This window comes from Onychostruthus taczanowskii, unplaced genomic scaffold (assembly GCF_017590055.1).
Source record: "Onychostruthus taczanowskii isolate IOZ18803 unplaced genomic scaffold, ASM1759005v1 scaffold122, whole genome shotgun sequence".
In the NCBI taxonomy this organism is placed as follows: Eukaryota; Metazoa; Chordata; class Aves; order Passeriformes; family Passeridae; genus Onychostruthus; species Onychostruthus taczanowskii.
Window position 1 is genome coordinate 1,468,152 of NW_024498374.1, and position 18,876 is coordinate 1,487,027.

The 18,876-nt window shown below is 36.0% G+C and overlaps 1 protein-coding gene across 1 annotated transcript in view; it reads right to left on the minus strand.

Annotated features, from left to right (window-relative positions):
* Window positions 1-18,876, minus strand: part of SRFBP1 (serum response factor binding protein 1) — a 66,942-nt gene that overhangs the window by 34,358 nt on the left and 13,708 nt on the right. Inside the window, exons 2-3 of the mRNA XM_041395997.1 lie at window positions 10,943-11,031; window positions 9,933-10,005 (exon numbers count right to left, since the gene is read on the minus strand). Of these exons, the coding sequence (XP_041251931.1) occupies window positions 9,933-10,005; window positions 10,943-11,031 (162 nt within the window). The remainder of the gene's footprint in view (window positions 1-9,932; window positions 10,006-10,942; window positions 11,032-18,876) is intronic.

Sequence of the window (18,876 nt, forward strand, 5' to 3'; positions counted from 1 at the left end):
CTTTGCATTTATTACCATTGAATTTCTTCAGTCATTTAGCTGCCCAGTTGATCAGTTCTGCAGTGTTTTAAGTATTAGTATCTTCACTACCCCAAAATTCTGGAATCTTCAAGCTCTGTCATTCATTCACTTTTTCTGAATCATTTCCAGCACTGAACTGCACCAAACTCCACTGCTAGCTTTCCAACACTACAAAAGCCAAGCATTTATTCTTCTCTTTCGCTTACTATGTTTAACTCTATGACTAAAAGAAGAAAATTCATATTCATGACCAGCTTTAAAAAAAGAAAAACCGAACTAAAACCACATAAAACCACTAGAGGCTTTGGTGAAAGCTGGACAATGGCTTTTTTAAATAACATAAAACAATATAAAAACTAAATCAACAATATGTACTATGTATTTACTCCTTCAAAGACCTCTGACTGATTTGCAGGGCACGACTTTCATCTCCTAAAGGCACCATTATTCTACCTCTATGTGTTCACTAAATCATCACCTAAACAAAAGCCAATACAACTGTCCAGCACTGGAGTCATATTTACATTAACATTACGTTCCCAAACAGACGTGGTTTTTTTTTGTTTTTTTTTTTTAAGCAGGAGGTAGCCATGGGGGAAACAAGATTTTACACACAAAAGCGTCAGTTGGAACAGAGTCATAGCAGCTGCAGTCACCATACTGAACTAATTAATTTCCAAGTGACTATAAAGATACTTACAATTGTCTCCAATTTCTTCCCCCCTCCCACCACAAATCCTTCAAAAGATCCAATTTCTACAGAAAATTTATTCAGAATAAAGAGGACAAAAAGAACAGATGATTAAGGATATTTAGACAGTTTAGTATTTATCCACCATACTAAGAAGAATATTATTGCAGGTATTATTCTTTGCTTCTCCAGAATAAATTTAGTACAAAGACCAGCTAGTATACAGCAAGAAGTTAATTAGAATTCTCTCAGAGATCTCACAATGACTACAATACCTCAGCATAGGATGATCAAAATACAAAGCAAAAGTATGCAGTACTTACAGAAATATTCTTTTTCAGGTTCTCATGAATTACAGAGATGTTTAAGAAAAGGCCCAAATTGGTTCAGTAAATGCATCTTGGGATGATGAAAGACGTCAAAAGTACAAAAAAAGTGTCTATTTTGAATACACAAATATTTTCAAAATGAGTGCAGAAACAAGCTGACACTTCTGTCATTATTTTGATTAATAGTAAGTGGTTTGTTTTGCTGTCACTGGTCAATTTTCACATACAGGCACATGAGTTACGTTCTTTTTTTAATATTATTGCAAAGGTTGCCTCTTTATTAAAATAAAACAATGAAAATACACAAAATTCAGTGAAGAGACGAAGTCTCATCTGCAAGCCCTATTTTTTCAGAAAGTGAAAATGGCTTATTCTGCATCCTTACAAAAAATGAGATAGTAAAATTCTTATGCAAGACTTGATAGAAAAAGCTTCATCTGCAAGCCATATTTTTAAGTCAGTTGACAACCTGCACTTAGAACACACTTTAATATTTTCCTTAAGATGTCTCATATCCAGCAAAAAGCTGCCCTTGTGATCTGTTTTAACTTTGTAACTAGGAATCTAATGCATAAGAAAAGAACCACAATAGCTGCTTCTATTTAAGTATCTTGTCAACAATAAAGGTTTCAAAATGAAGCTGATATTTTTACTGACTTCTATTTTTAAATCATGCAGCCCATTTTTTATGTAATCCAAGACAGTATCTCAGTATATTAAAAAAGCCAAAGAACTTCTGCTATCATAATGTAATAAAACAATAAGAATGGCTGTCAGCTATTTTCTTCCTTCAAATTAAAACTATATAGTACAAGATCCCACACTAATTATTCTTTCTGTCTTTTGTACAATTTTAAGTATTCTTTTATGCTTGCTATCTAGGAAGAAAAAAAAAGAAAGTATCATTCTACTGTATTCTCATGTTGAGATTGCTCATTCAACATATTTTGACCCTGCAAGAGAAGCAACCAAGCTTAGGAAAACAGTTAAGAATATTAAGTATGGAGTTTTTCATTTCTCATAAATATGAACGGAAGCAATGTACCAGTGAAAAGAGTATGAAATGCTATGAAGATTAATAAAAAAACTCAGCCAGTGATTATATCAACCTGCCTTCTCACTATTTTGAGAATCAAAAAAGGCTGTAAGTAGGAATATTCAAATAAAGTGGGTACACTGAGGAGACATGTAGGCTCCTGATGAGTTGTTCCTTCCTCATTCTTATTCACCAATTAAAAAAAAACCCATTAAATAGCTCACCTTTTTCCATATCTCCACACTGAGCTGTGGACTTTTATTTTCCTTTAGCCTTCTGATGCAGTGTACCTACAGAATCCATTCCTACAGAACTTCACATTCCTCACTCATTGAAAATTTATCAGAATTTTGTATTTACTGACATCATCTTTGCACACCATCAGCACAGTGTCTTCTAGATGCCTCACAGGCTGTCTGGTCTTGCTTCTACCTTTGGTGGACATCCTGTTTGTGTTTGGGCACTGTTTATCCACACCACCTTCTTCTCCATTATGTTAGGTGGTCTTTACATTGTGTTCCATACTTGGGAGAGCTTTTACTTCAACCTTAACATAATTTTAGATACCCACTGAATTAATATTCAGTTTTTTTAACAAAAATAATACTCCCTAGTAAGGCATACATTCTCCAGAACAGCCATGAACTGCCACTGGCAAAGTAGAATGTGCTGTTGAGAGCAAAAGCAGCAAACTTTTGTGTTTCCTAATAGCGCCTAACTCCTCACACGTCTACGCCTGAGCAACGCACATATGGATATATCTGCCACTCAAAGTCCCACACTTCCTGCATATCTCCGTAGAAGAATGCATCACTGCATGGATAGAAAGTCAGACACCTGCACCAAAGGAAGGATCTGGACTGCTCTCCTGAAGGAAGACTGAGTGACTTGAAGTTCTACCCCTTCTTCCTTCCCTGAAATTGTCTACAAGTGGCATCTGGCCCACACCACTGCAGATGCTGAACGACCTCTGCCTCTGCCTTTTGTTGCGAAGCATCAAGGACTGTTCCTAGGCTGACTACACTGAAGTTTAAGCAATTCCCATTACTCTTACAAAAACTTTTAAAGGGTAAAGATTCTACAGTATTATCTATTTTAAAAGAAAATATGCAAGACTGTTGGAAACACATGCCAGGAGAAAGAAAAAGCAAAAAAGTGCATTTGTTTCCACTCCAACTTCAGACAATTTTACGGTGAGATGTTAACTGAAAGCCTGGTTACAGAAGATGAAATCATTAACTGTTGTGGTGCACTACTTTGTTCTTTTGCACTGGGTGATTGGGAATTTGCACAGAGTAGTTTTTATATTGCACTGTATAGCTTATGTTGTATCACGTGGTTTGTTATCCCTTTCCCGCATCACATGGTCTTTCCTTCACCTACCCCAGTACTCCCTGGTGGTCTCTCTCCTGGGTTACCCCTCCCCTTGCCACTCCTCACTGGTATCCCATTGGCTGTGGACATTTTCTTCTGTCCCCATCCCCAGGGTATAAAAGTTCCCTGGTACCAGGGAATGCCCTCTTTCTCCCATGGGTTTGTCCACCTGGTGTGTCTCTTGGAATAAAGGGATCTTGGAATAAAGAGAGAACATTTCCCGTGTGGAGAAGAGCAGTTCTCTGTCTTTTCTCTTAATCTATGAAATATTGTGTGGGCAGGGGTTTATAGCTAGCTGGAGTGGACCCCAACAGCCCAGTGGAAAACTTCAATTAACCAAGAAAGAACACACTACTGCTAGAAGAAAATGACAAAGATTTACAGAAAAGACTGGTATTTTAGGATATAAAAGGCCATACCAGAAGAAAGACCTACCAAGCTCCTTAAGCTGACCTACTACAAAAATCATCAGTTACCCAGCCCTCAACCTTACACTATGCTGCACCTATTACTTTCTGGAAATTGATGTTGTTCCAAGGACAATGAGTGTGAAAACATCCTTCAAACTGAGATTATACTTTTATAAAATAATTTGGCTTTCACAACCATAGTAATGGAGTTCATGTTTAAACAAGTCTACTTCTGTTAACACCTTGTTAGAATATAAAACTAAGAACATAATGTAAAGCATTATTTTTTCCTGTATCTTTTGTACTAAATTCATTATTCTGTGATAAATACTGTTGTTTAAGTGTAAGAAAAACCCTCATTGTATTAACGAACCTGTTTCTCCAGTGATAATTTTCAGGATAGAGAACCTATCTTTCCAAGACATTTGAAAATGGCTGAAACAAACTGCTGCTCATTCCTGACAAAAGCATTTTTCCTTCAAGCACTGCAACTTGTCTTTTGTCCATATTCTCTTAATGGGCATCCCCCAAACATGACAAGATTTTTGTTTCAAGATAAAGGCCAAAGTACTCCTAGACACCTGGTAAAGAGATAACGATTATATTAAGATCTTTTTTCAGTCAAGATATTCCAACAGCTCAAGGTAAGCTACACACTGCCTAGTGATTTCTTAGCAATCTGTTATTTTTGTGTCAAGAAACTTTCAAAAAAGAATAGGTTCTTAAATATGGAAAGTACTACTCTACAATGCATAATTAATCCCTTTTGATAGTATCATCAAGCCTGATAAACAAGTAAAGAAATATCTGTAAGTATACACAATTTTGTATTTCACAGAAGTCTAGAAAGGATCTTACCATTCTTTTCCCCGACCTTTTGTGAATTCTGGAATAAATACTTATACAGTTTTGGAAAAATGAAAACTGAAGAACTCAAAAACCAGTGTATTATTCCAATAGCTTCGAGAACTCCTGCAACCAATTAACCCAGTTCCTGCATTCACGTAGCTGGAACTTTTAACTGCTCTCATTTTTCACAATGTTTACTTCTGATTGTTGTGCCTGAAACACTTTTAATTGTATTTGCCAGTTAAGATTTTTTTAATTCTTCAGTTCTAACAATGAAAATATAGAGAATAAAATATTTAAATGCCATTCTAACAATACTACATTATATACTATTTGCAAATTCAAATAACAAAAGGTTTTTCAACACAGCCCAGCACCAACACTTAACAGATTTTCAATATATATGCAGAACCGTGCATGCGTGACTATGTAGAGCATATTAAAAAAATACATGGACACTCTATTAAACCTAAAAAGTAAAAGCATCTTATACCATCTCACTCCTAGGAAACAGTGTGTTTAAAGTGATATGTCAGCACTGTCTGCTCAGAATTTATTTGAGGACAGGAAAACAGCATCCCTGAGAGTTAGTAATAGCAAGCATTTTGTCCTTCATATTGTATCAGACTGTAGTTAGTATAAACACAAACTAGAAAGAGAAGTTAAAGAGAGAGACAGTTTAAATCCAGAAAAGATCTATAAAGAGAAGTTAAAATCTTGTAACTGAATGTTCAAATTTGTTTCATTCAGAGAAGTCCTGCTGAGCTGCAGGCTCAAAAAATTTATGAGTTTCCAGGCAGTTGAACTGAGAAATAGTCCTAAGAAAGCAAAGAATTCTCTCTGATTAGGATTTCAAACCATTAGATTTTCTTTTTTTATGGGAAAGAAAAACTTAAGCCATTGCATTAAAAACTTCAGTAAATAGACAACGGTGTCAAGGCTGCAGAATTTCAGTCTTTCTTCCCTAAGACTGAACCCAATTCCCTATAAAACAGAATCCACCAATAATGCCTTCTGAAGGCATAAAGTCCTTCCTAATACTTTGCTACCAGCAGTCCTCAGGTGGCTTTTTTTTTTCTGGACATATGATAAGGAGAAGGGAGGTCTCGGTCTGTTCTTGATGATGGAAGAAAAAGGACTGATGTTTTAGGAAGAGGCATCTTTGTGCACTGGTTTAACACAATGGCTTTTAGCAGGGATGGGGGAAGCCACAGAAGCGGCTTCTGAGACAAGCTCCATGAAGTTTCTACTATGCCCAGAAGAGCCAATCCCTGAAGGCTCTAATGACAGACATGCTGTTGACCCAATTAGAGAAGTTGGTAACGCCTCTGCAATGACACATTTAAGAAGGAAAAACGTGTGCTCATTCCTTCCTCTTCTTCCCAGGGGTGAGGAGGCACTGGGGCCATCCCAGTGCCGTGAGTGGCTGCTGGGATGATGAGCAGCACACCATCTCAGCACAGCTCACAGTGAACGTTGCCTGCTTAGCTGCTTTTAGCCAGCCGTGCTGCAGGCAGAAGGGCAGAGGCGGCAGCAGCTTCTCCTTTTTGGCGCCCCACATGAAGAGAGGTGCGGAATGGTGCCAGCACCGCAGCAGCCGGCACAGCCCATGCGCTGCCAGCGGGGCACACGTGGCCGACAGCAAGGGGCATCATGAGCAATTCCCCGGTACAGAGCCCAGACAAGATCAACCTTTCAGTGCTGCAAAACCCTCTGAGAACTTTTCAATTGGCAGAACATGAGAACAAATGAATCTACAGGCAACAACTTTTTCCTGAGTCAGAGAAAAGGAGAAGGTGAGGACACATGAGGAGAACAACATGGTGACACTACGCTTGCAGGGAAAGGAGGGAGGGAGAGGAGGTGCTCCAAACGTCGGATCTGAGATTCTTCTACAAGTGTGGTGAGGACTATAATACAACAAACTGTTTCCTGGTAATTCATGAAGTGCATGGGGGGATCCAGAGATCCATTCGCAGGCTGTGAGAAAAGGTGCTCACGCTGGAGCAGCTGCATGCTGAAAAGCTGTAGTCTAGTAGGAAACCCAAACAGAGAGAGCAGACCCGTGATTCCAGAGATAGAGGAACCTTGCTTCCAAACTAGAGCAGCTTATCCTTAAAAGACTTACATATACCTCATGAATGAATATGACCCATACCATGTAGTTAGGAAAAACTATTTTGCCCAGGAGAGGGACTCATGTTACAGCAGGTTGGGCGGGACCGCTACTTGTGAAAATTAGAACCACCCTGGAAAAGTTTGCAGAGAACTGTCTCCTGTAGGAAGGACCCCATGGCATAGCAGAAGAGACTCCTCTCCCTGAGAAAACCAAAGAAAGATTTTGAGTGAAAAACTGTCCAAAAACTCCCATGCCCTGTCTCCCTGTACTGTCAGTGAGAAAGAAGGAGAGGCTGGAGGAAGTCAAGTGTTCTCAAGGTTTCATTATTATCCTCTTTTAATTCTGTTAACAAATTTTTCTTTATACCTTTTAAAGTTTTGAACCTGTTTTGCCCTTGGAATGTTTTGTCCTAATCCTTATCTCAGCCCATGAGCCCTTGAGTCTTTCTTTCTGCCTCCTCTGCTAAGCTGTACCAAAGGAATATGACTGAATAGTTTTTTCTCGTGGGTGCCTGGTGCTTAACCAGTGTCAAACCACAACTTTGGCTACTGGGAAGAACTTGGAAAAAAACTGCGCTATTTTCTTCAACTTACAGAAAGCCTTCAGGCCTTCAACCAATAAAGAATTTCCAGAAGTTGTAAGTTACCAATTCAATAAATCTTTTATCCTGAAAATACACATACTATCAGACTCTGGTGCAACATCCATTTTCTGGCTCCAAACCACTCTGGCTGCTGTAATTATTTTGTTGGATTTTTTGTCTTTTCCATTGAACTGATCTTTGTAGTTTGCAGCTCCTCAAGATTAATCATTCACCAAGAGAGAAGAGGCATTTTTTCTTACATAAAACACATAATGAGAAATTAATGGACAACTTCTTGATGTTAACAGAACATGAAAAATTACTATATCCACCATGCAATCCATCAATTTTGAAAGGATTTTGAATTTCCTCTGGCATGTGTTTGAGATCCACATACTAAAACTGTTAAAATAAACTAGAATAACTCAAACCTTAGTTGCTCTAAACTGCAACTTTATAGATCACTCTCTGTTTCTATTGTGTCCAATCTTTCCTTAAAATTCTCCAATTCTGAATTAGTTATGTGAAGGTGTTTTTTATTAATCTTATGATCCATAACTTAAGACAAAAGGTTGCTGGGATTGAGATTTCGCCAATATAAAATGTTCAAGTCACCTGAAAGAACGTTATCAGTTGGTGTGAAAGCTGTCTTTTTTACTTCTTCCATGCTGAATGAGGAATATTTCAATGTCAACTCTAAAAATCTCTGTTAGTACAGAAATCAACAGTGGTTGGAAAAATACATAAATAACTAGTGTCTTTTAGGAAGCGATTTTTAAGAAACGGGAGTTTTTCTTTCATTTAAGAAACAAATGTACTGTAGAGCTAGTAAGTGTCAACTTGTGCATTTTTGCACAAAAAATCTCCAAGTAAACAAACCTTTTTCCTATTAAATATTACTATAACAGTGCATTGTTTTTAACAATAAAGTCAACTTACAGCACTTAAAATTTCAAATAACTAAATGCATTTACTAGCTATCTACCCAAGAAGCAGGAGACTTCTTCCTTCTCAACTGCTTACTTTGAAGACTCCTCCCTTTCTACAAACTATTGCAGAGCAAAATTTGCCTTCAGCTTTCTAGACTACAAATCTATCCTCCCCTGACAGCCACTCTTAAAGCTATCATTTACAAGCCCTGTACATGTTCATGCCAACTGAAGCAACACTTGAATGTACTTGGCCAATACAGTCCTGAGTGCAGGCTTTAAGTTCTCTGCATGAACCGATCCTGGCAGGAAAAGCACAATGTGGACAAAAGAAAGATTCCTGGTAAATGCGTGCAGAACAAATCTTGCAGTGAAACCCTCTCAAGAACATTCACAAAAGCCCCACAAAAAAACCATGGGTTTCTGAGCTCAGTGGTCCAGCACACCTGATCACTTCATTATTCTCTTAGAAACGGAGACACACATACTCAGCATTAAAAAACAATTAAAAAAATTAAAATTAAAATTAAAAAAAAGGAGAGAGAAGAAAAAGAGCAAATACAAGACCAAATTTAAGACTGATGGCAAGTCCGTAATGCAGAGTGCTTCAATATTACTGTCATGGTGATTGAGCAGTGCTGCCCATTTCCTTTTCCCTTTTGCTGGTTTATGAAGACTCTTAAGTATTAAGCTAAAAACCCCTCTGATTCTACTTCATCAGTTTGGCACAAAGCACATGTAAATTGGTCAATGAAGCATTTCCTGTTATTAGCCTTTTTTGAAGACTACAATCTGTGCAAGGTTGACAAAAGAAAGAGAAATGCTAAAAACAAACAAAAATATTGTGCGCTCCCAGAATAGCACACAATAGTAGCATAATGATATAATTACTACAGTTATCAAATACACTTATCAAGGAAACAATCAAAACAGCCATATTGTGAGAAAACATCTGTCACGACCTATACATGACTTGTGTTCAAGTCCTATGATTGGAATTCATAACTCATTTCACCATACATAATTTTATGTAGTATCAACTAAGACTGAGAGATTAGCACAAATCATTATGAAGTTAGAAAATTTCTGAAGCATTTTCTTGATGTGATAACATATAAGATACAAACACTGTATCAATTAACAGCAAGGCTAAACACTAAAAAAAGATCTGACTCAAGTGTAACCAGTCCCTTCCAGCTAAAATTTGAAATTATTACAGAACCAAATACAAATGGCATGATATTTAGAGCTTGCAGGACAGACAATGAGGATACTGTACTGTCAGACACACAAAATGCCTTCCCATACTCCTGAGCGGCACAAGAATTTCAAATTCTGTGCTTTAACTGTTGCAGTAAAAACTTCAAACACCACACACCAACACACACTGCTAAGCAAATTCATGTTTAGTCTGGAATGCTTAAGACTCAAATTGTTTAACACCTTGACAAACGCAAATACTCACAATTTGTTAGCTGTGTTAATGTTCAAGCTTACTCTGAAAATACTTAACAGTTTCAGTAAGGCAGTCGCAAAACAGACAATTTAAAATAGTTGTCTCTAATATTGAATTATCTAAACATGGCATTACCTTCATGGCATGGATTTCTTCTATTAATCTCTCAACTCGTTTTTGGTTCTTTAATTTCAAGTCTTCTGAACCCCTGCAAGTGAAGTCTATTGTCATTAAAGAAATCTCAGTTTAGTTATTTTATTTCCTCTCTGGCAATACTAAGTAGCAAAATAAAAAAAATCAGGAGAGGGTGCATATACACAATCCCTTATTGGCAAATTAACATTTTAGCAAAGAGCTGAATATAGCCTAAAGCTTTTGCTGAACTGAACAGCAGAGGAAACGCTGAGGATTTAGCAGAACAATGTGAAAACAAATGTTACTGCATCAGAAAATACAAAACCACAATTCATATCAAGAACAGGTGACACCAGTGTCTCAAACAGAATTCTATTTTAAGACCTGTAGTACCTAAATATGGAAGTTCAGTGGATTTGCTTCTTAGTTTGGACAACTTGCTAAAATTGTGAGAGTATCCTCAATTTACACCATGAACACAGTGTGAGATGTATCTCACACCATCTCTAAGACACGTACTAAGTTACTTCAGGCCAGTAATCTTAAAAACAAAATCTACAATATATTGTTTAAGCAGTTAATATAAGAATTAATAGTAATTACTAAAAATCAAGTATGACCTGTATATCTATGCAAATGAAGTATTTTTTGATACATACTCCTGAAGATAACTACTGTGAGAAAACTTGGTGCAACTTAAATTCAACAGCAGAATAATCTAAAAAATGAAATCTGACACTTTCAGATGTGCTGTAAAAGGTTCTGTAACTGATTCAGATTACCTTCCAATACACTAAATCCAATTAAAAGTCATCTCAATTCTGCTTTATGAAACTCCTTTTAGTTAGTATTTTTAGTCTAAGATTATGTTAAAATAAGACAAATGTGTTTTAGTGCCTTAAGTTTTAAATTTAGTACATTCTTCTCCCATTCTTCTGTTTCTGTGAAAACAATTAAAATAGTGCCTTATTTATAAACCACAAAAAAACCCACTATTATTTAAAACTGACTTTTTCGATTTTAATTTCCCGATGTGTCTGGTTAGTCTGCGAATAGTGAGGACTCTGGCCTTCTTCACATCTTTTCTCATCTTCACAACCTGTAAGAAATATGGAAGACATTATAAACTGTTTTCCTTGATTATGTTCCACATACAATACATTCATTACATTGACTTAAATTTTAGAAATTAGTTCAACAAAGAGAAATATTTTGAAAATAGAGTGCATTTCCCTGCTAACCAAATTTCATTTCAAATGAATTCAGATTTCCATTAAAATCAAACTGCTTCCATAAACATCAGAGGAAGAATAACCAACAGTCTAAAAATGTGTCTGAGGTCTAAATAGAAGACAAGACATTCCTAACTAGCCATACTTTAATATTATTCTTAGAGCTAGACTGAGCTAGGGATTTGAAATGTCTCACCTTTTGCCTTTACTTAGCTTATTTTGTCCCAGAGAAACACCAGCAGTACATTAAGTCCATTGGTGCATAATACATAAAAGAATTTTAATTATTAAACATCTTCAAGTGTAAAGGAAAGACTCTCAAAAATTAACATTATTTATTATGGAACAGAATTGAGATATTAAATTCTTTTTATATATTTGAATTCATTTTTGTTGAAAACAAAAATCCAAATGATTTCTAACTTGCTGCAGTCTGTCTCAACCTGCCATCCTACCATGGTACTCTGTTCCCAAATTTAAGGAAGGCAGTTTTAAAGAAAATTTGGCAATTATATTTTGGAATTAATTCTCACACCAATAACAAAGAAAGAATTATTATTATTATTATTATCAGACAGATTGGTATGATTTCTTTGTTCATCCTATCTTTTGCAATTAAATTTCATAATGGAAAACCTTAAGCCCAGGTGCTGTCTAATGATGAATGTTTCAGATACAGGGAGTCAATAGCGATCCTTTATTTTTACAACTCAACTTCCCCCTTATTTATACATATAGATCTTACTATGTCTATTAAAATTTTGTATTTAACAGTTAAACTTAGAACAACATGAAATACTAAAAAAAAAAAAAAAAAAAAAAAAAAAAAAAAAAAAAGAAAAAAAATGAAAAAATATCAGTCTTCCTGACAAAAGCTAAATTTATCTTAAATTTATCCAGAGGGATAAGTTTCAAAATTAAGTTGGCACCTCTTTTTCAATAAAGTTCTTTACATTACATTTCTATTTTAATTTCTCAGTGATAACATCAAAGTGACAGACTGATGACAACTCCACCACCTAGTCAGGTCAAGAATATTAGTCATATAAACCTACATCAGGCTTGAAAAGAAAAAAAACAAGAAGAAAAATCTGCAAAGCTCACAGGGCAGTACTTCACACCTCTGACAGGGAGTCTGGCTAGTACATATACACCCTGCCATAGACCATAAAGATTACACTTTACGTAAAAGTGTATGAAAAAACTTTATGAAAAAACAAAAGGAAAGCACAACACATACTTTGCCTAACTGATTAGGTTTGTAGCTTAGATTACTGATTCAATCAAGTTGTTAAGCCCTGAAGGTATTTACCAGTAGCTTAACTGAAAGCTGAATCAGAGCAAAACAATTTCTAGAGAGGGGTATGTGTTGATTGTCAGCCTTGCCTCTGCCAGGCAAGCCAAGGAACATGGAAAGCAGTGCTTCTCTGAGAAGCAACAGAGGGGAATTGTTTGGGGGACAGCGTTAGTCACTTGCACCATGAGAAATAAAAAGGTAAAAGAGGTTTTGGGATAGAAGTAACTGACCTAAATGTGGTATCCTGTTCCAAAAATTGTTACAGCAAAGTTAAGTACTTACCTTAGTTACCCTAGTAAAAGTTACTGTGCACACAGATCTACCTACAAAAGCATTTCTACTTCAGTTAACAGCAGAAACCAATTGCCAAAAAGCACCAAGTGCCAAGTTTCTGCTACACAGCAGCACTGCTCGAGACTTCAACACGTTAAGGAAGAAACCCCTAACATCACCATTTGCCATCAAGGCATGCAGATATTTCTTTTTTACAAGACATTGAATAAGATTATCATAGGTCCCTATAGTATATCTTCTTCTAAAAAGAAGAAAAAAAAGGCAGCTTCTGTCTGAACAGCTCTTCAATACTATACATACTGGTACACTGAATGGAATGTTTGGAATGTCAGAGGAAAACTGGGTATGCTTTCTTAGAACTCTGGGGAGGGGAGGTTGTTTTGAGTTTGCGATTTTTTATTCTCTATTTTTTTAACAACCACTAAAAACTAAAAAATCCAAAAAAACTAAAAATCCATAAGCTAGAAACATACTGGAATTTAAATAACTCATACTTTACATATTACTTACTGTGTATGCAAAGATGAAGTACATTTAACTTTCTCTCAAAAATGTTTTGTCAGGTATTTTTTAATAGAAATATTAATGCACACACAGCATGCTTCTAGGACCTACAAGAGCCAAACTTCAGCCTCCTCTGCTGCCAGCCAGTGAAGGCTGTATAGACATGACAGCAGGAATGAGAGGAGGTATTCGCTCCTTGGCAGACTAGGAGTATCAATTTATGTAATCCAGTCACTTCTTTCACACGGGACAGTATGCATCAACTCTGTTCTTGGAAGTACTCATAACGTTCTCAAGAAAGCAGTCAGATCTTCGGGAAAGAAATCAAAAAAGTTTAGCTACAGATTTACAGTGTGCCTGAAACAATGGGGCTTAGACCACCAGGGTAGGCCCTGGTCTCTTGTATTACAAAGTGAGAGAGGCAACTTTGCCATTAGTAGAAAAAAAACCCAAACTAAGCCAAACCAAACAAAAAAAAAACCCCACCAAGAACAGTAATGACTTTCAAAAAATAATAACAAATATTTATTAATATTATAAGGTATTTTTTATAAATAGTTCAAGAAAAGATAGTAAGAAAAGGAGAACTCTTTGCACTGAAACATAAAAAGGCCGCAGTGTAAGTCAGGATCAGACTTTAGGCTTTAAGACTAGGCAATAAGGATTTTTAATTTACTCAGCAGTGACATTAAGCACTAAAGAATAATTATAAACAAGCAAAACACAAACCAAACAATTTCTTCCATCAACATGATTTAGGATTCCTGGAAATTAAGGAAGTCTGCAATTGTATGTGGAAATAACCACTTCAAGGATTTCTTTGAACAAAGAACAAGAGATGTTTTCCTTTGCTGAAGACAGTTCTTCATTTTGTTAGGAAATACTATTTACGCGACAATTAAACTATACTTCCTCATTAATGCTACCAAATGTTTGTGTTCACACATTATTAATAATAATAGATAATATCAAAGTAAGAGTAGATATAGACTACATATTATTAAATACAAAAGAAATCATAAAAGAAATGAACTCACTTTTTAAAACAAGCCTAGGTAGTAAAACAAGCATAAGCATAAATATGCACATAAGCATATTTCAGAAGCTACGGTTATGAACAAAAATCATCCATTTAGCACTATGCCCTTTCATAAAACAATGTATTTATATTACTATTGAAGCTAAACAAAGATGAAGTTCAAAAAATTCCGTGACTGATGGTACTCCACAAAGAGAGGCATCCATCAAGAAAACAGCTTTCCACCTGCAGTAAGCACTGCCACAAAGCATTGACATGTACCAAACAGCAGCATGCAAACCATTTCAAGCCATAGGCAGATGGTAGCTGCTGCTGCCCTTTCCAGAAAGGGCAAACAAAGAGCACAGTAGGGGATCAGCAGATGACAAGCCAGACAAGAAGCAGAAACTCTCCTGAAATTCACCTTTTCCAAGGAGTGCACATTACTGAGGGAGACTGTAACAGGAATTGCTTCGCAGTACTCATCTGGCAACAAAACCAGCCCCAACTTTAATGGGTACTGCTCACACAGTACAAAGGCACCAGAGGGTACATATCAAACCAAGAGGGTGATTTCTAGCAAATAATAAAGAACAAGTGTGTGTTTAAAGACATCACAAGAACCGTATTTAACCCAGAATGCACAGCTGAGAAAGGGAGAAACTAATAGCTTCAACTACTTTGCTTTCTATTTCAGGTTTTATACCTGGCTCCAAAGGGTTAATAGCCATTCCCAGAGATTTGTCTTTTTGTGTGGAAGTTCAACCAGACCTTCCCAATCTGCAGCATGTCCAAGCCCTTCTCATGCCCAGAAAGAAACTGACACAGGATTACTTAATTGTGTCTTTGATCTCTTAGTCTTCTCTAGGGTTTTTCCATGAAGTAGTTCCATTTTGACACTGGTATTTCACTCGTAGTTACAAATTAATTTTGACTAACAGAAGTCTTGGAAGGGTTGAATCAGTTCCTAAATCAGCGTTAGAATGTGTTAGGAAAGGGCTTCTGATCACAGACATTATCCCTTTTAAATGAATGGGATGCTGTTATTGTACATAATACAAGACAAAACACATGTACAATAGAAGAGGAAGTTATTTTAAGAGCCTGCGACATAAAGAAGCTGTTCCAAAAAAACTTGTTTGAAAATTTTCAAGTCTCTTTAAGAGAAATGTAAGGCATTTTTAGACAAAACATCAAGAAGGCTAGCTTAGGTCTTATTTTGTAGTAAGTCTTAGCTTACTACAAAACAGTCCTCATATTAGGGATGGTAAGAAAAACACCAAAGAATGTGGATAAAATGACAGTGTAGGTACAATTATACATTCAAATTCATATGACTAGTCAAAGATATTTGCCTTCACATTTTTAAGACAACAGCAGCAAAGTTCTCAAACAAGCATTACATTAGAATAAAATGTTATACTTGGCCACTTCTGAAACTTGTTTCGAGGTCTGTACAAGCAACATGATTCCAAACTAAGCTAGTGTTCAGCCAATTAGAAAAACAAAAAAGGAAAGTGTGACTAAAGATCTGTGGATGTATCAAGAGAGGTATGTGTCTACTCTGAACTGTGGTATCAACTGTACTTGACAAAAAAAAAAATAAAAAAATCCCAAAACCAAACCATTATTTAAAAGAAAAAAATCCAATGTATTGAGAAAAGCATTAATGTGTTTCTACCTGTGACTTGTTTGGATGTATTTCATTCTACCAACACTGAAATACTAGAACAACTGTGAAGGAAAAGCTTTTTTTTTAATATTACCACACACAAAAGCTAGTATCATATATCAAATATCTGAAGGACCTTGAATATCTTAAATTCTTTTTAACTAAATTTAATAGAAGTTAACTTATACAGTCAGCTCCAGCTATCCAAAATGCATGAAAGCCAATAAACTAATGGACAAGTCCATTTCTTCAGAGCAGTCTGAAGCACATACAACTGTTCTTCTTGGGCTTCAGTCCACGAGGTACTGAATATTTTGGTCCTGACCCAATAATGCACTTAAATTACTAAATCCTTAAACAACCAGCACTAGACAGACCAGATTTTCTTCATCCACTTCTGCTTTATGCCAGCACACAGTCTAGTCCTAGTTCTGGTACAAGCAAGCAGAAAAGACAAATCATTCTGTTCTCTTCAAGGAAGGACACTGTATGTGAACCCACAACCTTATTATAAGAGTTTATAACATTGTGAAATATCCATAATGTTGAACAAACACACACTCATTAAACAGAGGCCTCTAGCCTCTCCCTCAGCATGCTATGGTGTCTATGAAAACTGTCTTTAACAAGACAGTTTGCAGACACAACTGCAAAAATATTTCTTTTACAATTTGAAGACAATGTTCCTAAAGCAGTGTCCTGTAATTTTACACAGACACATTCAAATTCAATATAAGGTGCAATATAACGTCTTTTATGTCCTTTCTATCACCTGATGCCTAGAAAAAAAGATGGTAGTTCTGAGCTTGTGTTTCCATTTCAGTTTCTTCCTGTACTCTCCAGGCTTACAGGACTTATTTGACATGAGGGTAACATGTGAGAGTGGGATAACAAGGAGAAAACATCAAGAACCAAGGCTATTAATTCTGTCCCAGGAAGAGTCTGTTTTAAATATAGCCTATCATATGGCTATTGCTAAACTACCATTTACCAGTGTCTAGTGAATGAATGACAGGAAAAAGAAGAAATTGCAGGTGCAGGATATATACTTCAAACATTCCCTTCATGCCAAGAGAACCCTAGGAGGTTGAAATGAGAGCCTGATCTACTAGAATCAAAATGGCTCAAATCAAAAGGAAAAATATTATTTAGATAAGCCTGTAGGTACACAATACCTACATTTTTTTTTAGATTTTACTGCAGTAAGAGATTTACTTTTGAACTTCCTCAAGTTTAAAAAGTTTAAAAAGTACTTAAAAAGTTTAAACAGTACTGCTAAGGTAGAAAGGCAAGAAGTCACTAAAAATACACTAAAATCACTTGTGTTTTGTACAGTGGCCTTTTCTACAAATTTTTATAAATTGCTTAAATTCACATTAACAAGTGTGAAAACAAGAAATCCAGCTTAAAAAAACCCAAATCAAACAATAAAAAGAAAGTAGAATGTTTAAGATGAATATTTAAGGTCTCTCCAATACCTGCAAAAAAAACATGGAACTCAGTAATGTTTCAGCTCTCACTGGTCTTCTTTCCCTTCCTTATTTCAGGGCACACCAAAAGCACTGGTTTCACTTTATAGTTACTTGGCAGTCTTCTAACAAAGAAATTACCATGGCAACAGAGTATTCTCAATGTTAATTTTTGGTGTTATTTGGCAACACAGAGTTTTAAAATTCAAAACACCTGCAGCTGGATCACAAATTAGCCAGAACTAACAATAGTACATAATCTTTTGAGGGAATAATCTAAGTGAAAAAATGTTTCTGGAACTTCATTACAAATACTTCTCTCTATTATCTGGAATGCCAGCTTGAAAGATCTAATGATTTTTAGATGCTTGCGAAAAGCTAGCAATTGCCAAGTTTTCTTTTTTCCTATTTTTTACAAAAAGAACCCTTGTATTACACTATATATTTTAAACATGTCAAAATATGTGGAACTAGGCATAAAGACTTAATACAGCTTCATACATTTCATTATAAAATGCATTTAAGTAAAGTGGCAAAAGAACCAAGAAACAACACAAAGACATCTGTGCGGAGTATCAGTACTCAGTTCCAGAACAGTTTTATACAAATATATACTGCAAAAAAGAATATATAAAAAAAAAAACAAAACAAAACAAGGTGAATTTTCAGCCAGATCAGTTTCCTGAACTGTTTTCCCTTATGGTCACATCAATGTTAGCTACTTCCAGCACAAAAGAGCAAAGTAAGAATACACAGAAGACAGAGATATGGACAACAACAAATCAGACTACAATAAATGAACTCTCTCTTCATTTAATATAAAGATCAAATCCCACGAAAGAAAGTGCTAAGTAACACAGTTTTTCAATTACTGTTTGTGCCAATGTCATGTTAATCAACACCACTGACATGTTAATCTTGCCTTTGCCACCTGCAGCTACATGAGAACAGGTGTCAATCAAGTGGATTCAATTCTATCCCAATACAACTATAAAAACATACAAAAATTCTTGAAACATGAGGTAAATTCTTCTGGATTAAACTATTTCATCCTGCTGCCCAAAGCCGACAGAAATGCCAGCCAATGTTGGCTAGAGCATCAAGAAAGCAAAACACCTGCAGCTTCTCAGGCCTCTGGGTACTCACTCTGTCAGGTTTCCCAAGGGATTTGCTAAGGATGAATGAATAAAGCACACCACCCACTTGGGCGAATTTCCACCTTCCTCACAGGAAAAGTAATGCATACAACCCTTGTGAGTTACTGTCAAACCCTTCCTCCACAGTCTGCCCATGCTTTCTTTGTGTTTTCTCAACTTAAGCACTGAGATATGGGCTTCTTTATTCCATATAGCACTGTATTTCCTCCTGCATGGAGAACAGTCGTAATTTTTAGTGTAATTTGTCCAAGTGGAAACCACAGCGAGTACTTGGAAATGCTAGAAAAGATAAATTTCATCT